This window comes from Mya arenaria, chromosome 8 (genome assembly GCF_026914265.1).
Source record: "Mya arenaria isolate MELC-2E11 chromosome 8, ASM2691426v1".
Classification (NCBI taxonomy): domain Eukaryota; kingdom Metazoa; phylum Mollusca; class Bivalvia; order Myida; family Myidae; genus Mya; species Mya arenaria.
Window position 1 is genome coordinate 6,262,480 of NC_069129.1, and position 15,449 is coordinate 6,277,928.

Here is a 15,449-nt window from a genome sequence, read left to right on the forward strand (position 1 = left end):
AACTATCTGGCCTTGTTGGACTTTATTATGGTTAAAGTTTTGGGCGCAAGGGCCATTACGTAATAATCTTAGCAATCACCCATTTGAAACTCAAAACCACGCTTCAGTCAACAAACCTCGAAGGATGGTCGAGAAACTGATTCGTGTGACGTGTTTTCGTATTTTTTGCAAAATGTGTATACCAAATTTGGGTTGACCTATTCAATAAAAATATCTATTTACCACAAATATTTATTTTATGCAACATTTTACTCCAGTATCATCTAATTATTCGCAAACAGTTCAACTTGAACGAGTGGAATGGACAGGTTACTGAGAAACTGTTCTAAGTGCTTGAAACTACTTATTACGAGGTGCAATTTTGACCGATAATGCTCCTTATCTCTATGGATTATAACGACTTAAATACTATATTACTATATGATTCTTAAATCAATGAACAGTGCCAATATCTTGGAAAATATTAGTGATGTACATATGATCAATAATGTTTAGTGATGTTATACCAATACAGTCATTGTACTACGTAAATATATATCCCATAATCACACGATATTCGCAACTTTCACAACTTTTGTAAAGTTCTCAACATCCACATGTGAGTACTGACTCGCGGCAAAAGTGTACAAACTTATATTCGATTATATTGTCCATATTTCGATTTAAGACCTCGTTTAAAGGTGTTATACGACCATTCTGGTGACAACAACAATAATGCTTATACCAAACATCGACTTTAACTAAAACACATGTCTTTCCATATAACAAGATTTCATGTAGACAATTATTTATTTAGGAACAAATTTACATCTGTTTGCATAGCTAAACATTCAATGAATTTCATTTAAATATGAACTAGAATGTACTACAATATATTTCACCAAACTGTTACAAAATTATACATTCGCAAGAGATATCATGGTAAGTGAGGCATTCACAGAACGTGCGAGAAGGTGATATTCATCAATGAAGATTAATACGATTTGTTCTGCTTGTTGTGCAAGAATGTGATATCCATAGATTTAGATTTGTTCTGCATGTAGTGATGGAAGGTGACTTATCGATTAAGATTTGTTCTGCTTGAAGTGCGGGAAGGTGATATCCATAGATTAAGATTTGTTCTGCTTGAAGTGCGGGAAGGTGATATCCATAGATTAAGATTTGTTCTGCTTGAAGTGCGGGAAGGTGATATCCATTATTAAGATTTGTTCTGCCTGTAATGCTGGAAGGTGATATCCATTTATTAAGATTTGTTCTGCATGTAGTGCTGGAAGGTGATATCCATATATTAAGATTTGTTCTGCTTGAAGTGCGGGAAGGTGATATCCATTATTAAGATTTGTTCTGCCTGTAATGCTGGAAGGTGATATCCATAGATTCAGATGTGTTCTGCATGTAATGCTGGAAGGTAATATCCATAGATTAAGATTTGTTCTGCATGTAATGCTGGAAGGTGATATCCATAGATTAAGATTTGTTCTGATTGAAGTGCGGGAAGGTGATATCCATAGATTAAGATGTGTTCTGCATGCAATGCTGGAAATTGATATCCATAGATTAAGATTTGTTCTGCCTGTTATGCTGGAAGGTGATATTCATAGATTAAGATTTGTTCTGCCTGTTATGCTGGAAGGTGATATTCATAGATTAAGATTTGTTCTGCATGTAATGCTGGAAGGTAATATCCATAGATTAAGATTTGTTCTGCCTGTTATGCTGGAAGGTGATATTCATAGATTAAGATTTGTTCTGCATGTAATGCTGGAAGGTGATATCCATAGATTAAGATTTGTTCTGCATGTAATGCTGGAAGGTGATATCCACCGATTAAAATTTGTTCTACTTGTAGTGTTGGAAGGTGATATCCATAGATTAAGATTTGTTCTGCATGTAATGCTGGAAGGTAATATCCATAGATTAAGATTTGTTCTGCATGTAATGCTGGAAGGTGATATCCATAGATTAAGATTTGTTCTGCTTGAAGTGCGGGAAGGTGATATCCATAGATTAAGATGTGTTCTGCATGCAATGCTGGAAGGTAATATCCATAGATTAAGATTTGTTCTGCCTGTTATGCTTGAAGGTGATATTCATAGATTAAGATTTGTTCTGCATGTAGTGTTGGAAGGTAATATCCATAGATTAAGATTTGTTCTGCCTGTTATGCTGGAAGGTGATATCCATAGATTAAGATTTGTTCTGCCTGTTATGCTTGAAGGTGATATTCATAGATTAAGATTTGTTCTGCATGTAGTGTTGGAAGGTGATATCCATAGATTAAGATTTGTTCTGCCTGTTATGCTGGAAGGTGATATCCATAGATTAAGATTTGTTCTGCATGTAATGCTGGAAGGTGATATCCACCGATTAAAATTTGTTCTACTTGTAGTGCTGGAAGGTGATATCCATAGATTAAGATTTGTTCTGCTTGTAGTGCTGGAAGGTGATATAATATAGCTTTAATACATTCATACAGATACGCACACGATCTTGAATCTAATTAGCTGAACTATAAACATACATGCAACTGTTAGCCAGAGGCGGGCTTATCATACATAGAGGCGGGTTTATCAATACTGGGCTCTGATTGGCCACTACAACTACTAAAGTATGAAAAGAAAACTGAATTTATGTAATGAAGGTAAACACTTAATTTCAAAATGTTTGTGCATACATGTATCGGGTTAGAGTTTGTAAGTAAAATGATGTATTATTACTAGCACATGTGGCCAAGTAAATATTCGACCGATACCTACCAAGAGCGTTAATTGTTACAGAACTTTCCATGAAATGTACATACATGGGTAAGTTCCTTCTTTTTTAATAGTAAAATCATTAAAAAATGATTGTTTTATTAAAATTAAAAATAAGAGCACCCTAAAAATAATGCACAATTTGATTATGACAATAAATACCTTTATTATATTATATGCCTATCAAATTTCTTTTCCATATCCAACAGCGAAAATACAGCACGCCGTATTGAAAAATCCGTATCATGATTCCGTCGTTTTCTGATTCCGTATGATGCTAGTACTGTGTGTAATCTCGGAACTACTTCCGCGTTGCTAAAATAGCGTGACCATAAAAGCTGATAAAACCTGTCGACTTTTAAATACATTAAATTTTAATAACTAACTTTACTCACGCTACAGAAACATGTTTATATTCAGGAACATGGTTCTCATTCTCTTCAAAAAACCATAAGGATAAGCACGAAGAAGAGAACTCTTCCAATCTATCTAGACAGCTTCTTCACACATGCTTCAGTGAACTAGTTGTTTGCCATTTCGAACTCCATAAACTGTTGCATTATCCAGTATTATCAATGTCTATTACCATAAATATGAGCAGCTCGCCAATACAAAGAAGGCGAATTCGCGTCATCGATAGAAATAATGATTGACTCACGAACTTACCTTAATTCTGCATAGTATAATCGTCAAAAAATCCCACGAATATTTACTTTGTTTAAAATGGCCGCGTTACGTCTACAGGAAATGACGATTGCTGTATACTCGTAAAATAAGTACCGCTTTTTTGTTGTTCTGTTTTTTTATGTGCTGCGAGATTTAATAATTGTTTTCGTATTGGCAATTTGCTAATGTTAGCTTAAACATAAAATACTGTTTTTATTTTGCTCAAAAAGTGAACTTCTGACTTCATTTTGCTGTAGTAGCCTCCCTTGACTTCATTACACAAAAGTACCAAACACATTCGAATTCATACTAATACGCACATTTGACAGATGGCGGTAAAATTAAATCAAATTGAAACCGAAAAAATGAAAAGGAATTCTTAACAAGGCAGGTATATAATAAATGGAATATTACGATAAGCGATCTCAACGGATACGTGTTTACACACCGAACACGACGTGATACAGGTCACCAGAAAAGCGTCCTATCATAATATCCCCTATGTACGGCGTGATGCGTTGGTCCTCTATGCTAGCATCTGCCTTCATGTTGTTCATAATGCTGTAGATAGAGTTGATTCCCAAGGCACAGTTCCGGAACAATCCTTTCTGCTGGCTCGTACAAATACTTAAAAGAAATGGACTTTCAGGATCAAGAGATTCAACAGGGTACCGGTCCCTATACACATTGAATACATCAACAGGATCTCGGCTTGGCTCACCCTCAGTAGCGTACGCACGAGGCTGATTTTGTCTGAAATCATTTGACATAAGCAAAAGAAAAAAAAATCTGATGTATATATATTTTCTTTTTAAAACATTTAATTCACTTTTAAATGAACCAGTGTGTTTCTGAATGGCTAAAAAAAATAATAATTACAAAATTAAAATGTGTCTCTATCTATTTCAATGGTAAGACATTAGAACTGCAATTCAATATCATTTTTAACATAAGAAACTCATCTTATATAACATTTCGAGCGTTTTCACCCGTCCGTGTTTTGATTTGGCGCTCAGTTTTGAGTTCAATGAACTCGCGCCCAGTTCCAGGGTCCAAAGCCAGGTGAACGTCATCCCATCTCATGTTTCGTATTTCAGCACCAGCCCTCATACCAAAAAAAATATAGTTCATGTGTACCACATTGAATTGATTAGGACACGTGCACTTGCATCACCAAGAGTGTGGGCCTGGTAAATCTGCTCCAGATGGGTGTCAGTGAGAGCCTCGGCTGCTCTTGTCTTGTTTCCTTTGCCCATCATTTTCAGATGTTTTTGTTTATCGAACTTTAGCAAACTAAACATCATGAATGACAGATATCTTTGAGTTTTCACATCGAAGGTGTCTCTCGACAGAGCTCACAAAGCTGCTAAGGCTTGTTGGCTCATACTCCTCACCATTTTGCTTTCTAACAGATAAGAGGAACTGACACAAGTATCCAAAACCTACTTTTATATCGCTGTTTGTTTTGTTTTATTTTAATGTTTTTTGTTAATGTTCTCGCAAAGAAATTGGTAAACATCTACGGTTTTGAACCTTACTTGCTCTACCTCATTTTCTCTCTGTTGTTGTTTTTTTCAGTTTTTTTTCTGTTTTGTTTCAGTGTTGTTGTTCACATCAATATTTTCATCATTTTGCATAATTATTTCTTCAAATCCTGTGTTTAGAAAAAGTTCTGAATAAAAAAAATCGACAAAATCCCCACCAAACGCTGATTCGGCCTTTGCGTCAATATTGATGAACAACAGACGACAACAAACATGTATACTCTACCTGTTATATACATGTACTTTTTTAAGTCAAGGGAGGAAAATCTTACACAAGATGGAAAAAAGTAGTCCCTAGTTGTCTGCAGTGAAATGAGCAAGGGTTATCATTTCAATCGAGCTAGAGTGAAATGATCAAGTTATCAATCACTTAACTGTTTCATTCTTTCAACGGTATGCATGAAATAAAATGAAATATCCACGACAGCACGTACACAGGGTTAAGGATTAAGTCGGATTGAGTGTCATTTCCCCTTTTTCAAGTATCGCAATTATGGGATGGAGATACTTCGTAAAGGATAAACGTTCTAAGTGGATAGTGTTATTTAAATTATTAATTTGGCTAATAAGAGATAGAAATGGAGGATAATTAACTAAGAAGGCTTTATATGCAAAATATGGATAATGTGAGTATCAAATCTGTTTTTATCCGAGTCTTGTGGCCTTTTTTCATAAATGATCTTTGTCAAACTCTGATACGAGTATCGTAAAAAAATAATATATGATTTCTGTTGATATATGATATGATGTATGATTAAATATTGCGATTGAAACTCTTTAATAAATACTAGTGCAGCAGTAAAATGCAATTCTTTCTTGATATGTCTCTGGGTTTTTTTCAAATCCACTTTGTCGGACTAATTGCAACTAGGGCGACAGAGAAAGCATCAAATCCGATGTAATTCATGACCATGAAGATGGGAGACATGAAAACATGCGGACACATACAACAGGTATTTAGGCAACTCGAAAGCCATGTTTGAAATAACGAAACACATGCATGTACTTCTCCTGTTACTCGTTCGGTAATGATAGCGTTATCTTGCGAATGTATGGTTCCGGCAATTAATTTCTTTAATTTTGAATACAAAAATATACATTTCATGTAATTATAAGGAGATGATTTAGGTTACAATTGCAATCCCTTGTTCACCTTATACAAACTAACAGTTTCTCAATAACATTTGTTACATAAGCCATGATGAAGTTGTTTTTCTTTACGGTACTGTGCGCCCATATCAGAATCAATTCCAGTAATTTTTATTTTTATAATTTTAGATAACATGAATAATGTAGAAGAGGCCCTCGAAGGACAAAACAGATTCAAGTTGCTACTCAAGTTGCTCATTTTCATTCCTTTCAAACTTAACAAGGGATCTTTATGGATTAGCATTCCGAGTTTTATTTGGATGGTCCTCAATTGTTTGAAACTGGCATACATTACAGAGCTTGTGAGTATTTTGTCAAAAAGTCTTATTCTTATTTTCTTTTGCATATTAGCAATTCCTTTTAGTGGTGATTCGAACGAATATAAATGAAATATTTCGTTTGATTTATAGTCGTCAGCTACGTAAGTTTGGTTCATTTGTAAGAGAAACACTATAGCTCTATAAGTTTATATTTATCTAGGCCTTTACTGTTGGTGCGTGTCGCGGGAAGCTAAGCTCAGACATTATACACGGTCACCTGACTTTGCGTCACGCTCTACTCCAGGGATGGGAGGCATGTAAGTTTCTGTTTAGTTTATTCAATACTTATATCTATCCGGAAACATAACTCATTTGAATTATGCGCCTTTGATCATTCAATCCTCTTAAATTGATTTTGTTTATATTCCGAACATACAAAAGTAGCAAATACATCAGTTCAATTGTGAACACGATATTATAAAACAGTAAACTCTGGTTTATTCCCAGCTTATGAAACACCGCCATTCCCACCATCGATTGGCAGTTTTGCAATCTACAGCATTGAAGACTTCAAAACACGAATAAATTACTCAGTATCACAGGTATATGTCAATGAACATAACAAGTATGTTACCAGAAATTTTGGCCCATGATCTACTCACTATCTCAAATTCAATTAGATTTATCTACTGCAGTACTTGATAAGCAATGATCGTTTACATTATTGTATATACACTGCGGCAATGTATAATACTTATCGATGTTCTATATACTCCATTGATATGCCTAGTAGGCTAGCAAAGTGCTCGGCCAAACATAAGTGTGAGTATCTTTTCGACTGACATTTACATGAATGTAAATCCGCTCTTCTAAGTAGCGCTTATTAATCAAACTAATTAGTTAAACATTGTATTGAAAACGATCAAATCTGGTTTAATCGTAAACTTCTTCTTAACGGTTGAAAAAATATAAACTAAGCACTTAGAATTCGTTTGTCTTCGTTATCAATAATAAATCTGCCAAGAAACGATTGCTGTAGATTTATAGGCACTAGTATATATTCAATTGACATTTTCATTCAGTTCTTACTTATATAAACATATATTTACTTGTAACAGACTGTTGGTTGGTTCGCTTAAATGTTGAATAAGTGATGAACAACCCTAGTTTTATGAATTATGTATGTAGTGTGTTGTTTGTGGAGTTTTGTGTTGTTGTTCCATGTTTCTGGTTTGTGATTGTTTGATTTTCTGTTCTTTGTCATTGGCGTCGATCTTTTACCATTTAACTTGGTTAATGTTTAAACGTTTGATAACTGGACTAGTTTTTCATATAAATATTGACCCTAAACAAATACATCGATGATGTCAGCGAAATGTTCATATACACTTTGGGTAACGTTATGCAACCAATTTGTTTGCATGATATTCGTTGTGTCAAGTTAAACCATTGGTTTATGTACAAATGTCAGTACAACCAATGTTCACGTTAATTTTTCAGTACTACAATATTCACGAACACACGACTGGAGTTTTTGAAATACTCACAAATGATAAATTGACCCTCGAGTTCAAATACTTTGAATATGAAGCTGGACAAATTGTTCCGAAAGGTAAGACAACAACGATATAGAAAAGTATTCATTCCTTATATTGTTTGCATATTGCTAGTATTTTTTTTATCTCAATAACAGTTCAAAATTGCTTTGTCTTCTTTAAAGAAGTTCAAGATTGTTTATATTCAAAATAAGAATCGGTTGAATGGATGTGTTTTCTGTTGTTTCCTTTGCACCAACAGTTACACAACTTTGTATTGCATTCAACTGTTGATAATTTACATACAAAATAAGTGGGATTGATAAGACATACTTAGAGGGTTTGTAAATGATTTTGCAAGTAAAAGCTCTAAACATACATACATAAACACATATATTTAAGGTGTAACCTTTAACCCCGGACCAGGGCTGACAAACAGGACAGTGGACGGTGTTATAGTATATAGTTACAATGTCATGGCTGATTTAAAAAATCGGAACCTCGAGGATATTTTCAAAAGGTGAGTAACTTTGATTTTCTATTCCATTTGAGTCCCTTGAACAACTAAAATAAATTGACGATCGTTGGCATCCGCCTTCGGTGTTCTCGTTTGACCATTCATCTGTTTCAGGATTCTACAGGTGAATATAAAGAGTTCTCTTCATTCCATCCGGGTCAGATTCAATTCAAAGAAGATCACATGTTTTGCAATTGCTGTCAATGTAAGTGTCCAAACCAAACGTTGTTATGGAAAAGGTTTGTCCCGCGTTTAATGCAATCATATTTGGCGACCTCTATCTTCAACATAACATAACACTCAAACGTTTAGCATAATCATCAGCAGTTATTGAAGTAGGATTGCGCAAGTGCAGCATTTACTGTGAGTTTGATGGTGAATCGTTATTTTCCAAAGGTTACTTTCGATGATGATGATCATAACGGACAGGTTGTCATTGACCTGAAGACAGATACAAGACCTATTTCCTGTCGTATGATGGCCTTTAACGTTACAGGTAATAAGAAAGGACACGTTATGAACTACATGTCATGTATTAGTTACAAATGGTATTCAAGACCGACAACTGTTCTGTATGATTATTATTCATGGATTCTGCTATATATTATTTACAACTTTAAGTATTTACTGTTGTTCGACTAATATTAAATAAATGTCTATCTGAAGATCAAATAACCATTTCAGAAACTTGTATAAAACTATTACAACCTACTTTTGATTATTAATACCTGTTCAATGTTGCGTCAGACAATGGGCCGCTTTGTCCAGATTTGAACCCCTCGTTGCTGTCATTGTGCTTTGGATTTACAACTGCAGCAATAGTTGGTGATGCGACAAGTTTCCTGGTTTCTATGCTTATTTTAATCATTCTCCGAGTCACATGGGTAAATATGTTTTGAATGTAAAAAATAACTACTGTATGGTTTTATAACCTTCTATATAAATAAATAATAGTTTAAAATAGTGGAGTTATTTCAATGTAGACATAATTCAGACATTAACAACAGAAGAAAACAACCGACGGCAGACTTCCGTTAACGAAAATGGATCAAGCGCTATTATGCGTAGTCGTCGAAATTTAAAATGTAAAAATAATCCCTAGATAGGGACACAAGGCAAGGGCCCAAACGACAATGAACTATAGACACAAACATAGTAACATCACATACACAAATACAAACACTAAAAACAAACTTACAACATATACACAAATACAAACACTAAAAAGATACTTACAACATATACACAAATACAAACACTAAAACATACTTACAACATATACACAAATACAAACACTAAAATATACTTACAACATATACACAAATACAAACACTAAAAACATACTTACAAAATATACACAAATACAAACACTAAAAACATACTTACAACATATACACAAATACAAACACTTAAAACATACTTACAACATATACACAAATACAAACACCAAAAAACAAACCATACCCACATCAAAATTACTTTACCATTAACTGATGGGATTACCGCCTTAGAAGGTTCAATGAAAACATAATTCTCTGGAAGGACAACATAATGCAAGCACCACTACTTGTATTTCTGACAACACATATGTGTTTGTCGTTAAGTAGATCCGAACCAATTAATGATGTATGCGAAGAAAAACTACATTCACCATTCTGAAACCTGGAGCAAAAACATAAGCCTTTAGTCGATGAGGCACTGGCTAGAGCGGAAGAGACAACTGACATTAGAATGTCGAGTGTATCCAACAAGCGATTAAAGCGTTCGTTATTGCTGTATTTCAACGATGACCCACCATTGGTGAATGTTCAAGAAACATTTCCACTTTATACATGTGCAAAATAAATCAATGATCGCCAATGGGTATAACACAGATTGTTGTTTTTTGCGGGCGAATATCTTATACCCGTACTGAATAAATATAGTATTACGGAGAGAGCATTATTTACAATACAAGACTGTTGACAACGCTCACTGGGAACAAAGGAAAGAGAACATACATAAGGCTGCTTTAAAGGAATGTCAGCATAGTTTGAAGGAAAAGCGTATTTGAATATTTTCCAAGATGTTGAAGTATTATATGTACGAAATATATTTTGATACAGTTTGTGATGTCAATTGATATTCCGGGACTACTTCTGAGGTGGAACATGTACTAAAATCAACTAGGTCAAAGCCATTAATTGGAAAGGACAGTGATGGAAAGAAAAACTAGATGTCCCCAATATCCTTCATAAATCTATATTTCTCCTGTGTATGGCGAATCTTCTTAAGTTGTTGAAGCCGTGCCCGCTCCTTCAATAGTTCCTCATGTAAAGCTGCGTCGGTTTTAATTTGCGTAAACCAAACGCGCTCCACCATTCTCCAAATGAACTAAGAACAACAGAAACGTCCGCTCTTGATAAGTACAAATCTATCGAATAAAAAATGCAGTAAATGAGAGGTGGTAAATGAAAAAGGGGCAGACTAATATAAACCGTAAAATATATATAGTAAAAAAGGTTCTTTCTTTATTTTAATTTTAATTTAATCTAGTTTAAATACTAACATGACCTAACAAGATGAAATGCTTTATTTCAGATGAAAATAGGAGGTGGCATATGTTTTCAACCACAGCCGGACACGTTTACACTATCTAAGCTGTCTTACTTCTTCCAATGTTGGCTAGTTATTGCAATTGCGGGGGATGGGTTTATTTTACGTGCAACCGAACCATTGTTCAATGCAATGACTCACGTAAGTTGTCAAACGTTCAGTTGATTAATTATTTAATATTACTCTTTGTATATACTTTAGTTTTTTAAACAATACAAAGCGTCACAACTGTAGCAAATAATTCGAATTCGTAAACAATATAAGACGACTATTCCATAAAATGATCCTTCACTTTTCAGAGAGATGTTCATCTAACATTACCTTTGTACGACGGTGTTGCATTTAACATTGGGATGGGATGTTTGCTCTGCTGGATTAGCATATTGCGTTTCTCAAAGATCAATGTCAAATTATCTGTATGTAGATGTATTGATGTTGGTTTATAAATTCGTTATATACTTACCGTCTGTAGTTTCGAATGTTTTATAAGAATACAAAGTATCCCATACCGTTTTAATAAATAGGACAAAGGTTTGAGTATGCATATTAATTAATGGTTAAATGTTTAGCACATTATCAGAGAGTATGTGTCAAGTAAACAATTCTATAAACCCTGTTTGTAAAATGAATAGCATGTACACTGATACTGATCTCATGGAAATCAGTCTAATATAATAAACGTGTTTAACTTTCAGCTACTATTTCGTACGCTGTATTATTCATTTTGGAACGTATTTGCTTTTATGTTGTGTGCGGCTGTGCTCTTTGTGGGATTTTTTGCTTGTGCATACGTCTCTCTTGGTGTGTATCATGTCAAGGTAAGAGTGATCAAATTAACTGTGTAACTATGTTATTATGTTCAATTGTGACGGTATAAACAATTCAAGAAGTTGGAGCAATTAGCATAACAGAACATGAATATAATATGGACAGAAAACAGAGTAATGCATATAAACAAACAACACAACACCATTAGGCTAAACCCCTGTTAGAAACATGATGCACAAGATATAATGCATTCATATGATAACATTTGATATTATTGTTATCCTAGCAATAATGGACCTCGAAGAGTGTTTTGTTAAAATACTTGGTAGACCTAACACGTGTTTTAAGGCAAATTAAACAGTTCTAAATACCGACTCTCTTACGTAATCAGAAGGTCAGGCAAATTTGCAAAATCCTGTTTACTGTTGACAATATTGTAACTTCTATTGCTGCAATTAACAGACTCAATTCAAGACGGCTGCTTTCATTTTTTGAATTTGTACCGTGGTTCCAAATGGCTTTTCTAATGATACCTTTTGTATTGTAATTGCAGTTTGAAAGCCAAGCGAGAACAGCGGAAACATTATTTGCATTAATAAATGGAGATGACCTTTTCAACACGTTTGCTGGTTTAGACGAGAAGAACGCAGGTGATCCAGTGAAAGTAAAATTCCACAGAAATATAATTGTGTACAGCTTTGTTGTTCTGTTCACAATCATTATGCTGAATCTTCTCATAGCATTATATAACAGTGCGTATGAAAACGTTACGAAGGTAATAATTTGCTTTAAGTATAGCCAGAGTGACAATCATCATGCAATCACTCGAATTACCGTGTTTACTTAGTGATATAATATATAAAACTGATTTAAAATTAAAAAGCAATTAAACTTAAATTATTTTAGAGTTATTTTGTGCATTTGCGACTCTCGTTTAGCAGCCTTGACCCTTTCCTTTAAATAGAATCAAATCGTCATTTTTGGCTACTTGGCCTGTATAACTATATATACTTTCCAAGGCATTTTAATGTGTAATGTCTGTTATTGGAAGCAATTTAAACGTCCACCCTCAGGAATTATTACTGTATATGTATATGTCTTTGATTAGGTACTGAATGCATAAAGTAATACTTTTTTATTAGAACATGGTTAGTATGATAGTCGTAACATTGTATTAAATGGTTGCACACTGTTTCAGCATCAACAGGAAGAGGATGAAATTGATCGTTTCCTTACAAAAACCGTTTTTAATGCCGGGGATGAAATCCCATTATTTATTTTCCTGAACTATGAAGCTATGAAGAAGACACATAACTCAATTAAGTTATGGTTTGGCAGAAACAGAAAGTTGAGGTTAAAAATTATGTGCTGTTTCATTAGAATATGGCTGGAAGACGACAGTGGGACATAAACAAAGACATGAATATCACACCGACATCAAACTATTCTAACGCATGCATAATAGATGTTTATGCTTGTGTTTATACTCTCGTTTATAAGTCGAGGATTCAAATCCTTTTCTGTCAAACTATTTATTTCATAAATTACTTTTACGATTTAAAAAAAATATATTAAATTGTGGTTTTTGTTTAAGTGTATTTTGTGACGTGTTTTACATTTTGTTTTTAAATTTAATTTTAAAGTAATATTAAGGACTATATTTATAAAGGCTAAAATTGTTTTATGTGTACACAAATCAACTGCTTTTAATGTATTAGTCATTAAATAAATAATTTATTTTCTTAATTATTTATTTCTTTTTATATTACTTCTTCATTGAAATTTATTTTCAATAATTCATTCATTTATAAATTTGATTTTTATTTAAAGTAAAATATTTTTTTTCATTTTAATTTCCATCATTTACCGGTTTATTTATTCATATATTTCACTATTCATTTATTCTAGGGATGCAAACGAATGGCAAAATTGATATTCGAATATTCGGTAATTCTTTCGAACGAATATTCGAATATTCGATTACCAAAATACATCTTTTAAAAGTTATAGTAAACTTTTATAATATTCTCTAAAGTAATAGCCGGGGCATTTTAGCTTTTCCTTGTCGTAATAACTACGCGTGGCGGACCCTGAATAACACCAAATGAGCCTCTGAAATTCTTCATTTCAGAAAGACAAAAAGTCATACTTTATCAACAGAGAAAAATTAACAAAAACTTTTTATTAATATTCCTCTGCCTTCATATTTGTAAACAACGTGAACCTAGATGGATTTTTGGTCAAATGGCGTTATGTGCCAATGAGAGTCTCCGTAGGACGAGCAGCCTCGTTCTGGGATTGACCTATAATATATAAACTACGGAAAAACTAAACCAACTTGGGAACTAGTCTATTTTAGATTTTCTTAATTGGTAGAAGCAATTTACCTAAAATAATTGGATTTTTTTTCTATCACTTGTCGTTTTCTGTCACTCCCCGTGTTTTTACATTAAGCTAGTTATTGTAAAAACACGGAGACTATTTATAGTACCCGACGATATGTCCCTAAATGATACATGCCGCGTGTTTAGTGTATTGTCATCACATTCACACCTCTGGCATTATGGGCCAATCGTTGTTTAAACAAGACAAACGAATCTTAAATACAACAACATAGTTGTAGGCAAAATATTTATTATTATTATTATTCAACAAAAAAAACATCGAATATTCGAATACCGATTTTGACATTCGAATACCAAACGTTTGATCGAATATTCGAATATTCGTTTGCATCCCTAATTTATTCTCATCCTTGATTCGTTCGTTCATTCGTTCGGTCGTTCATTCGTTCGTTCGTTCGTTCGTTCGTTCGTTTGTTTATTCATTCATTTTCAATTTATTTTCAAAATATTTTTGTTACTTTTTTTAATTATGATTTACTTGCATATCCACTGAAATAGTTATCTTAACTTTTAAGACCGGAGAGTGTTAATTGTCTACTAAATTTAATAACAGTTAAAAATCAAAGTTTTAATATGGAAAATTCTTATAAAGCGTTTTTACATAACTGACCAATACTTTTTGCACCTTAGGTAAGACATTTTTAAAAAAAAATATATTTGCAGAACTATTTAAAATGTGATAACGTCAATATTTTAGATGGACGAGTTAATCCTGAACATATGGAAATGTCATACAGTTAATAAACCATGTAATGAAAGTTATAGCACTTGTTTCTTTTGCTTTCAGGAAAGGTAATCACTATGATTTTTATAACTGGGACTTTTCAGTCGGCTTGGCAAATGCATTAAAAACAATAATAGTTATTAACAATTCATTGTAATGAGGTAACAATAGGGAGATGACGGGAAAAGGCAACGTAAGGGAGCTGACGGAGGGAGGCCACAGAAGGGCGATGATAGTGAGAGGGAACATAGCTTAATAGTTCGATGAAAATATTTTAATTCTGTTTGGATGATCATCTCATACTGTCCTCGACATATTCATTATTTCTTATATATATATATATATAACAGTCTCAATTGTGTCGTATAAACCTCTGTTCTTTATAAACTCAAGGAGTTGCGTACATTCTGTGAGCGTGTTGTCAGACTGAAAAATATTGATTTATTAATAAATAAAATAAATGTGTATGCATTACGATGGAATGTATAAAAAGGGAAGAACAAAAATTCTAATTGATGAATAGTATTCTTCAT

General features: G+C 33.5%; 1 protein-coding gene across 2 annotated transcripts; it reads left to right on the forward strand.

The window, feature by feature from the left end:
* Positions 1-5,458: 5,458 nt before the first annotated feature.
* Positions 5,459-14,956, forward strand: LOC128243262 (mucolipin-3-like). Of its 2 annotated transcripts, none has more exons than XM_052960914.1 (15): positions 5,459-5,589; positions 5,835-5,916; positions 6,242-6,414; positions 6,593-6,689; positions 6,880-6,974; positions 7,873-7,984; positions 8,310-8,427; positions 8,539-8,629; positions 8,821-8,920; positions 9,172-9,308; positions 11,005-11,160; positions 11,319-11,435; positions 11,715-11,837; positions 12,341-12,437; positions 12,986-13,152. In XM_052960914.1, the coding sequence occupies exons 1-15, from the start codon at positions 5,572-5,574 to the stop codon at positions 13,003-13,005; spliced, it is 1,536 nt and encodes a 511-aa protein (XP_052816874.1). In that variant the 5' UTR covers positions 5,459-5,571; the 3' UTR covers positions 13,006-13,152. The 2 variants fall into 2 exon arrangements, with proteins under 2 accessions (XP_052816874.1, XP_052816873.1); XM_052960913.1 differs by having other exon boundaries at positions 5,460-5,589; positions 12,341-12,562; positions 12,986-14,956.
* The last annotated feature ends 493 nt before the right edge of the window (positions 14,957-15,449 follow it).

Coding starts and splice junctions, on each gene's coding strand:
- LOC128243262 (XM_052960913.1), top strand. Junction 6,415..6,592: donor TGGCATACATTACAGAGCTT/GTGAGTATTTTG, acceptor ATATTTATCTAG/GCCTTTACTGTTGGTGCGTG. Junction 8,921..9,171: donor GATGGCCTTTAACGTTACAG/GTAATAAGAAAG, acceptor ATGTTGCGTCAG/ACAATGGGCCGCTTTGTCCA.